This window comes from Lolium rigidum, chromosome 7, assembly GCF_022539505.1.
Source record: "Lolium rigidum isolate FL_2022 chromosome 7, APGP_CSIRO_Lrig_0.1, whole genome shotgun sequence".
NCBI classification, from domain to species: domain Eukaryota; kingdom Viridiplantae; phylum Streptophyta; class Magnoliopsida; order Poales; family Poaceae; genus Lolium; species Lolium rigidum.
Genome location: NC_061514.1, coordinates 332,302,123 through 332,313,184, shown reverse-complemented (window position 1 = coordinate 332,313,184; position 11,062 = coordinate 332,302,123). Strand labels below are relative to the sequence as shown.

Sequence of the window (11,062 nt, the reverse complement as noted above, 5' to 3'; positions counted from 1 at the left end):
CCTTGGTGTCGACCTACATAATTTCGGCTTTATTTTTGAAGACGCCAAACCCAGAGCTCGGATTTTAAAGTACAGTAGTTTTGCCATAGGGTTAGATGAGAAATTAGCTTTATCAGGGGTTATATTTATGAAAAATACGAATACAGATGCAGGAATATTTACAACATCATGGCTGCCAACACATGGCATTAAGCTGCAATCCGTCATCCTCGCATCTTGCAGATGATGTCAAAGTATTCCTCACATAATGGTCATGGCCCACTCCTTTTCTCCTAAATTTATTTTAACTTTAAACTAGTATTTGACAAACTAATTTAGAAATTTGAATAAATTTTGGAGACGAATTTCTAGAGAAGGTAAGAGAGGGTTGATTATGAGAGGAGATCCTATAAGTTGAAAAGAAGTCTCCCCGTATCTTCCCATATCGCATACAAAATAATACTAATTAAAAGTTTCATCACAGAACAAGGATAAAGTTGAAAAGGTTGAGGAGAACATTATACAGTTAAATAAATGATACAATCAAATAAAAGTATCAGTTCGGAACCACTCGAATAATCATTCGCCAAAAGAGGCTATGCCAGTGAAAACAATGCATTTTATGATTCGTCTACAGATATGAAAAAACAGGTATGGGCCACCAAAATATAAAATTGTTCACATGACAGAAGAATATATGGTTGATCTTCGAATATAGAAGGCTCGCCAAAGTGAAAAATGATTGTAACGATCTAATAGGTGCATGTGCTAGTTGTTTGTTCAATTAGTCTTCAGTAACATGCTTATTAACCAAGAACCCTAACTTACACTCTGGATGACCGTAAATATTATTTGGGCAGTACAATTTATGTGTTGAACTATATATACACTTTTTTATATCTAAAGTTTAACCTCTGGTGCAACATAACATCGCATAAAGACTATTGGCAAGCTTGATCGCAGTCCAACATCATGTACAGACAAAACCAAGGTCACTAATACGGTCTTTTCAAAATGAGGCAATAATAATGAACCTAAATTAAGGTGTGCTCGTTGCAAAATTATGTATGTCGGGGCAGGCAAGTCAGCTGGAGTGCAAACACTGCAGAGGTCATGCAGCACGCAATGATGCATGCTCTCACTTTAGGAGGACAACACGAAGGGCTGTGCTCCGGTGTCCCTCTGGCGAACGACGTTCAGGTGGTAAACGTGTGTTTGGTTCGTGACCAGAAAATATGGATGATCCCATCCCAAAAACCGAATGTTTCTGAGAAAGGTTGGACCATATGATCCGTGAATTTCATGACTAATCTCACTAGCCGCTTGAGAATCCATGGTCGTCGACGCGACTCCGACACCTGCCACCGTCGTATGTGTGGCTCCCTAGCTCAGCGGCGGCCACCATGTCACGGCGAGCGGTGGGCTTGCTTTTCCGCGTGGCTCCCCAGCTCGACATCGGCGGCCTCCAGGGCGCGGTAAGCGGCGGGCTTGATTTTCAACGTGGCTCCCTAGCTCGGCGGCGGCAGCCTCCATGGCGTGGCGAGCAACGAGCTTGCTACGTCTGCGCCACACCTAGTCGAAGAAACGGCCTCGCTAAGTATGTGCGGATAGTGACCTTGCTAGGCACGGGTAGGCCGCCGCCCGCTAGGTCCAGCCTCCACCACAAAGGAAAAAGGACCCGTTAATTACATATTAACTGGTGTGTTAATGGCATATTTATATTTTTTCTATTAATCGTTAATTAAACATATTTTATCCCATCCCATCCCGTACATGTTTGCCCATGAACCAAACACACATGTTAAGTCAACCCACGAAAGGGTATCAGCAGATCCTAACCGTCTAAATAGAACAAAGTTTAGAGGGGGACACCGGAGCAATAGCCCAACACGAATACGTGATCACTGATCAGCGCTCTCGACAGTCGTCCGGCCCCGACGCGGCGTCCATCGTCGTCTTGTTAAATACAGTAGTAACGTACCCGCCTGACAATTCACAATCCAAGACCAGCTAGCTAGCTAGCGTTTGCTCAGTGCGAGCTCGCAACGGAGATCAGATCGGCAAGATGCTACGAGCGACGCAGATCGTCTTCAGGCGAAAGAACGGAGCCGCGCCGGCGCTGCCCGTCGGGTTAGTCGGTCACTGCAGCTACTCCACTACCTCGAGCTCTCATAGGTTGGCCGGGAAGGTGGCCGTGATCACCGGCGGGGCCAGCGGCATCGGCAAGGCCACAGCCGTGGAGTTCGTCAGGAACGGCGCCAAGGTCGTCCTGGCCGACGTCCAGGACGACCTGGGACGCGCCCTGGTGGCCGAGCTCGGCGCCGACTCGGCATCCTACACCCGCTGCGACGTCACCGACGAGGAGCAGGTCGCCGCGGCCGTCGACCTCGCCGTCTCCCGCCACGGCAAGCTAGACATCATGTTCAACAACGCCGGCATCGGCGGCGACCTCACGCCCGTCCCTCTCGGCTCGCTGGACCTCGCCAACTTCGACCGCGTCATGGCGGTCAACGCCCGGGCCGTGCTCGCCGGCGTCAAGCACGCCGCGCGCGTCATGGTGCCTCGCCGCGGCGGGAGCATCATCTGCACGGCCAGCACCGCGGGCGTGCTGGGCAGCGTGGCGTACCCGGCCTACAGCGTCTCCAAGTCGGCGGTGCTGGGGCTCGTGCGCGCCGTGGCCGGGGAGATGGCGCGCTCCGGCGTGCGCGTGAACGCCATCTCTCCCAACTTCCTCCCGACGCCGCTGGTGATGCGGTACATGGCCGTGTGCTACCCCGGGTCCAGCGCCGAGGAGCGCAGGCGGATTGTGGAGAGGGACATGAACGAGATGGACGGGCCGGCGCTCGCGGCGGAGGACGTGGCCGCCGCCGCCATGTACCTGGCGTCCGACGAGGCCAGGTACGTCAACGGGCACAACCTCGTCGTCGACGGCGGCTTCACCGTGGGGAAGGCGCCAAACATGCCGGCGCCGTGACGTTGACAGGTCTTGACGACGTGATGATGCGTTCTGGCCTTATGTGTTGAAAACTTGAAATACTGCAGCACGTGCGAAAATACGTGTTTGAACCTGGCTTCAACCGAACCCGAGTTAGTTTAGCTCTCTAAATTCTGTATTTCGAACCTCTAAAATTTCAAATAATTATTTTTTTGCATTGCAGGTAGGGAATGCACATATGTATGTGCGTGCCATTTTATACCAAAATTCAAAAGTATGTAGGTTAGATAAAAAAATACAAGTTTCATATGAATAGTTTAAACGAAACTTCCTCTCCCCAATTTTTTGTAACTTAGTGGTTGGATAATAACTATGTAACTTAGTGGGTTGGGTAAGTTTAATCGGGTTTCGCTGAACCCATGTCTCTATAATTCGCTTTACAACACGTGTGTAAAAATTAGGGACCATCTAATTGGCATTCGAGTATTTTCCTTCTCGGCATCGCCCGAACTTTTGTCCAATAGAAATACGACAACTGTGCGTGGTCCTTTGGTCGTCAACTCCCAAAAAGTGGTTTTCTTTTCATGTTCTTTTCTCCAGTTTGCTGTCTAACACCGGAAAAAACCCAACAACTCCCGCGCGTCACGCCTAAGCACCTTTTTGCATCGCACAAAAGGAAAGAGAACATAGCCGCTCAGATCTTGACAAAGGAGATGGAAAAACAGAACAAGGAGGAGGCTTCCAGGATCGAACAAGATAATGGCGATGACAAGAACAAGCATGTTGATGCAGATTCTCGTTTGGGAAACAACCAGCTCCAGGTTCCTGCAATTTCCCTACTCCTCTTCAGGCTATCTGTGTTAGCTTGTTCCTGCAAATTCTCTTGTTTTTCACTTTTGTTTCTTCTTCCTTCAAAGATCATGAATTAGCTATCCTTGTATCTGTTCAACGCATGGAAACTATAAAACCAATCATGGATCCTATTTTGTTTACTTCATAAAAACTTGAGGAAAAAGGACTGATAGAAAAAAGCACTAACATGTAAACTTCTTTGGTTTTGAGTAGCCACATTTATTTGATAGTTACCTAGGAAACTCATCATGAATTCTATTTGTTAACTACATCAAAACAAGAGTGTTAAACAATGAATTATGCATGATGAACTAATAATTTTAATTCTACATATGACTATCAACAGCGACAAAAGCAACACTACCAGAGTAACATTAAAAAAGATTTTGGAAAGAAGAATATGAGAAATAGGTAGAAACTAATCATGGATTCTATTTTTTAACTACCACCTTTCATTCTACATATTCCTATCAACACTGACAGAGTAATATTGAAAAAGAGTTTCAAAAGGAGAAACATTGCAGCTAATATGAGAAATAGCTAGAAGATTACCTTGTTTTAGCGCTTGAGTTGTCACTCCTATGGTCATCAAAACCAGAGCAAACCCACACGAAAATCAATGTGATCAATTAACCACATCGGTATAGTAGCTATCAAAAGCTCTCTTGGGTATATTTACAATTTGTTTACACAAAACTTACGTTTACTCTGTAATTTACGGTTTGTTTACACAAAATTATCTATAATTACTTTGTATTTACACATGTTTAAATCTGGGGGATATAGAAAGCTAACATGTACATCATATTTTCAAAATGAATTTCGAGTTTCGCAACTGTATTTACACCGCGTATACATAAAATCTACGAAACTATTAGGTTGATAAACTAGAATCCCATTTACACTGAGTATTTCCAGTTCATTTACACTGAGTATTTCAAGTTCATCTACAGAATAAAAAATGAAAACATTGCAAATCTCTAGATTATCTACAACTGTATTTCCACCGAATTTACACTGTATATATCTAGTAGGAAAAGCTATATTTACACCAAACAGTAATGTTTACACTGCACCATAGAAAATATTGTGTTTATCAATATGCTTGTATACAAAATGTACAGGGCCAATAAACTCACTTGATGCAAGACATTCTTTCTCTTGGTAGTCAAGGAGATCATGATCTATTGTCAAATTTCATTTACAACCAAAAAATCTTTTTAAGCTTTTACGCTTGCGCATAAAAACTTATGAGTGATAGTAAATAAAATGTACGATACTATTTCTATGTATATTTGATTTCAGAATATGCCATACCTGGAATTGTTTGGTATGGATGTGTCCAATAAGGTAAAGTTATTTGTAAAATAAAGATTTTCTTCTTCAATGTAAAAAAGAATTAGAAAAAGCTTAATCTCATGTTGTGTATTTTTTTCCAGAATGGAAACATGTTGGATGCACACGTTTGATTGGATGATGGTTGCGTCTATGTATGTTTGCACTCTGCTATTTAAGTAAATAACTTTTCAAAACGATACACAACATAATATTTACCTATTGATTCATGCGAAATTAAAAAACTGCAGGAGAGAGGGGCTTGTTCTCAATTGCATCCGATAAATGGAGAACTATCTTCTGAGATTGCACTTTTGGATGAAATTCCATGGGGAGTCGCATGTTTGCAAACATGGAAATAGAAGAGGTAAATCATTGAAAGTTCAATGTCGGTAACCTAGAGGGGGGTGAATAGGTTGTACAAAAAAAAATCTTGGCTTGTTTGCAATTTTAGGCTATGCGGATAAATAATGTGGCCTAATGCAAACTAAGTGGAGAACCCTACACCGTCCCCTACGGTAGAACTGTCAAAAAAGTGGAGCACCCTACATGACAAAATACATATATCAAGAACTTCAAACTCGATGGCTATCACAAAATAAATAAGTGGAAAGAAATAACCGGAACTTACGGAGACGATGATGTATCTCGATGTTCATTTCCTTGAGGGGAAGCTAGTCACCGTTGGAGAGGTGCGGTACCATGAAAGACAACGAACGACACGAAGGCACACCTTCTTCTCCGTGAGCTCCTTCCACAAAGTAGGAGCTCGTTCCTCTATGTGAAGACCTTAGGGATGGCTTCAATCCCGTACAAACTTTCCTGCTCGATCAGAAAATTGATCGCTCCCAGCGACCGAAACCGCCTAGGAATCCTCAACCTCCAAGAGTAAAAAAGATTGGAGAGGAAAACTTGGTACAATGGCTCAAATCGAAATATGTGTGGTAGAAAGGGAGAGGATGATAAGTTGTTCGAGATGCACGGATCAACTCTCAAAAACGATGGAGTGGGATCGAGGATTTGAGTTGGGGAATGGAGATGAAGTTCTCGAGACCTTCACAAATTAAATCTAGATCAAATGGAATAGCAAAGGTAATTGATTCCAAAAACTGAGTTGCCTTTTATGGACAAAACTAGCCGTTGTGGGCAATTTTCGCGCGGAGAAACAGAGTGGCCAGTATGACTGGCTGTGTACCCGGTCGTACTGGCTGAGCCTACTGGAAACGAACGCAAAAATAGAAAGAAAGAAATTTTCTGGTATAAACGGATTTGGGCCACGGTTATACGGGCTGGAGTTTCTGGACTGAAAGGAATCGGAGAGAGAGGAGCAGAAGGAAAAGTGTGTGTGGGACTGGGCGTGGGGCCAGGAACTGGCAGGAGCGGCGCGGCACACGCACAGGCATGTGCGGGGCGGGCGAGCGGCTGCGCAAGTCGAGCGGGTGTGCGAAGCGAGAGAGGCCTGGCTGGCGATCGAAGCGGCAGCGGCTTGGGCTTGCGCGGCCCACGCGGGTGTGACGCGGTTGCCCGCCTATAGAACGCTTTAAGCGAACCGTTACGTTGCCTCCGCTCAGACGGTGCGGGAGACACTCCTTAATGGGCTCGGCCCACTAACGCGCTCGTCGTTACGGGAAACAGCATGTTCATCGTTCTCGTGCGCGCGCACCAATTGTACGGTTCCTCGTATCCTTCTTTTTGAGCCACGTTTCTCCGAGCCTTAAATTGGTACTAGACGACCAGAAACTGCAACAAATTTGGAAATTCCCCTGTTTCAAAAGTAAATCTGAAGGGAACTTTTGGCATCTCATGAACTAGGGCCGTAGGTTATTCAACCTTTCAAATTGCAATACATGATGAAACTTCGAGAAAGTGAAACTTCGCATGGAGCACTGCTATTTCTATTCGAATTACATCTGAGTTGGCGAAAAACTCTGTATTTGCAGAAACAGACACGAACCATGTTTGACTCGTCCTGAAAAGAATATTCGCAGTCTTCTTCCTTTCTTGAACACTCCACTTTCCGAATTTTGTTCTGTGAATAATAGAAGAATTCTAATGAAAAATTAAAACAAATGCTTCATTTTAGAAAGTATGACTTACAAGTTGTAACTTACTTTTCCAAGATGGTGTTCATCTTTGTAGAAATTACTTCAAAATCGAACGGAAATTTTACATTTAATCTAACTAATGATTTGAATGTATGACTTACAAGTTGTAACTTACTTTTCCAAGATGGTGTTCATCTTAACAGAAATTCAACTATGAACGGTTTTGCTCCTTGAACGGTTTTTGTGTACGAACAAATTTGCAAATGAACGCATTCCCACCTTGAACATTTTGAAAAAAGAACAGATTTTCCCAGGTTCGTTACATGAACAGATTTCCATGATGAACAAAAATTCCTAGCATTGCAAAAACATCAACGGTTTTGTTCTTTAAACATTTTTCCAAGAATGCCGACCTTAGAATTTTTTGAAAAACGAAAATATTTGCACGTTGAACTTTTTTGAACTTAAAACAATTTTCAAAAAGATGGAAAGATTTCCATCTTAAACATATCTATTAGATGAACGAATTTCAACTATGAACGGTTTTCGTCTTTGAACAAATTTAAAAATGAACGCATTTCCGTGATGAACAAATTGCAAAACATCAACGGTTCCATGAACGGCTTTCCATAATGAACAAAAAATACCAAGTATGAACGGTTTCCTTCTTTCATTTTTTTGTAAAAAACAATAGAACGGATTTCCACATTGAACATATCCTGTACATGAACGAAATTCAAGTATGAACGGTTTCCATGATGTACGAACAAATTTGAGAATGAACGCATTCCCACCTTCAACATTTTTGAATAAAAAATAAAGGATTTTTCAAGGTTGATTACATGAACATATTACCATGATGAACAAAAATCCTAGCATGAATGGTTTAGTTCTTCAAAACATTTTTCCAAAAATACCCACCTTAGAAAGTTTTGAAAAACAAACAGATTTGCACGTTGAACGGTTTTCAACTTAAAACAAAATTCAAAAAAGATGAAAACAGATTTCCACCTTGAACATATCGAATATATGAAAGAAATTCAACTATGAATAGTTTCCTCCTTGAATGGTTTCTGTGTATGAACACATTTCAAAAAAGAACGCATTCCCACCTTGAATATTTTTGAAAAATGAACGGATTTGCACATTGAATGTTTTGTAACTTAAACAAAATTTAAAAAAATGAACGGAATTCCACGATGAACAAATTGCAAAACATCAACGGTTCCGTGAACGGCTTTCCATGATGAACAAAAATACCAAGCATGAACGGGTTCCTTCTTTAAAAAACATTTTGTAAAAAATAATAGAACAGATTTCCACCTTGAACATATCCTATACATGAACGAAATTCAACTATGAACGGTTTCCTCCTTCAAAGGTTTATGTGGACGAATAAATTTGAAAATGAACGCGTTCCCACCTTTTTCATTTTTGACAAAAAGAACGGGATTTTCATAGGTTGGTTACATGACCAAATTACCATGATGAACAAAAATCATAACAAACATTTTTCCAAGAATGCCCACCTTAGAAGTTTTTGAAAAACGAACATATTTCTACGTTGAACGATTTTGAAGTTATTTTTTTTCAAAAAGATGAACGACCAAGCATGAATGGTTTCTTTATTTAAAAAAATTTGTAAAACAAAAAAGAATGGATTTTGCACCTTAAACGGATCAATTACATGAAAAGAAAATTAACTATGAACGCTTTCCTCCTTGAACGGTTTCCTCCTTGAATACTTTCCAAAAATTGTTCATAATTGAAATTTGTGCAGATATAAAAAATTAAATTGAAAATTGTTCGTATTTTGAAATAGTTTATAACTAAAAAAAAATTGGATCAAAAAATTGTTCATATTTAAAAATTGTTCGGACATAAATCTTTAAATTGAAAATTGTTCATATTTTGAAATAGTTTATAACTAAAATTTGTTCGGATAAAAAAAAATGTTTCAAATCTGTTCATATTTAAAATTTGTTCGGATTTGAAGATGTTCAATTTTTTAATTTGTACATATTTTCGATTTTAAAAATATTTTCCAAAATCTGACCAATTTTGATGAAATCAAACAGTTTAAAATAGAACAATTTTGAAAACCCAACATTTTGAAAAATCAAATATTTCTCTTTAGAAAATGAACATTTATAATTCAAAATTTGAAATCTGAACTTGTTTTAAAAGTAAACATGTTTCATAATCTGAAAATCATAAAAAAGTAATGAAAAGACTGAAAGAGAAAATAAAAATAAATAAAAAAATAAAAAAATAAAAAAATTCTGAAAAATGAACAGGTAAAGCAGATTAAATATAAAAAACCTACTACCAAAACGGTAAGCACCCAGAAAATCAGGCGAGAATCAGTGGCCAGAAACAGAAAAAGAGAAACGGTAGTACTCCGTAGAAAGGATCGACAGAAGCTGTTACCTCGTGACGAGAAAAGAACGCGAGGAACTGGGCCGGCCCAGTAGAAAGATCGACCTACGCGGAGCCGCAGATAGCGCCCGCACTAAGCGGAGAATAGGATTCGCGGGTCGCGCTGGCCGCTGCCTCGTCTGTTCTGAATTCTGATGGACTCGTTTGCCTGGCGTGCGGGTAGTGTCGTTCACACGTGAAGTATAAAACGAAGAGGTACAGACTTTTATTTTTATTTTTTTGAAACGGAGACAAAAGATTTACCTCATCCATTAATTAATTAAGAAGAAAACGGAGAAAAAAGCTTTGCCTCATCCTGGCGTGCGGGCGACGGCCGAGGCCAGAGTTTGAGTTTTCACCAGGAGAGCATGAAGCCTTGAATGCAGGAGAGGTAGGAGCCCCACAACGATGCCTTCAAGAAGGGGAACGGCGCCCCGGGGCGTCGCCATCGCCGGCACCGACCAAGTCGGGCAGGGCTTTCACCTGGAGCACCATCCTGCCAATGAGTCCTCCACCGGCAGGGTAGTCAAAGCATGCAGGCCAGCATGCCATCGCCAATGCCCACCATCCCGGGCCGCCACCAGCCGCAGCGCGACCCAGTGCCAGCACCCCTGCCCCGCACAGGCGTAGTAGGCCCAGATCGGGCCACCAACGGCGCCACCAGAGCCTCCGCCACGCCATCCTCCGCCTCGCCCGCGCCACAGCACCCACCGACGGGCCGCCAGGCAAGGCGCCACCCCGCCTGAAGGCCACAGCCGTCCGCCCAGACCGGGCCCGTGAGGCCCAGATCGAGCCCGCCAGGGCGTGGCCTCCGCCAGGCGCGAGCTGGCCGCCCCCTCCGCCGTCGATCAGCACAGCACGCCACACCGGCCCGGAAACCACCTCGCCTCGCCGCGCCAGCCGCCAGGTCGCCGCCTCTCCGCGCGCAGAGGAGACACCGGGGCGCGCCCACCATTCCCTTCCGCCTTCGGCAGCAGGGCGCCGCCACCACCGCCGGTGCCGGCGGCGGCAGCGGCCAGGGGAGGTGGCTATGTGGGGGGTTGCTTGCCTAGGGTTGGGGCTCTCCGGAGTCGCCCCCGCGCGAGAGCGACCCGGGAGAGAAAACCCCCCGTTTTTTAGACATCTATACAGACTTATTTAAGAGCATGCAGTGCACACGTCTAGTCCATCCTCTAATTCTATTTTGCATGCTGAGCAACTCGGTTGCTTTCTTTACTCCACAATTACTCAACACACTGATTTCTTTGTACTTTTCCTTCGTAGCAGTATTAAGGTGCAAACTACTACGTGACCTATAAACTGAGTCTACTTGTGCTGTTTGACAATAAATAAAATCTCGATGTAAAAAAAAGACAAATAATCACCAAGATAAAGAGAAAATTAGCTCGTATGAAAAAACAACTCAGTGCATAAAATAAAATATTTAATCAAATAAGAAAAATACTCACAAAACATACAAATTGCTTCGGAGAAACACATACCATCTACTCAGGGGATA

The 11,062-nt window shown here is 42.9% G+C and overlaps 1 protein-coding gene across 1 annotated transcript; it reads left to right on the top strand.

Annotated features, from left to right (window-relative positions):
* Nucleotides 1–2,044: 2,044 nt before the first annotated feature.
* On the top strand, nucleotides 2,045–2,953 carry LOC124679131 (momilactone A synthase-like). Its single transcript, XM_047214947.1, has one exon. The coding sequence runs from the start codon at nucleotides 2,045–2,047 to the stop codon at nucleotides 2,951–2,953; it is 909 nt and encodes a 302-aa protein (XP_047070903.1).
* Nucleotides 2,954–11,062: the final 8,109 nt, after the last annotated feature.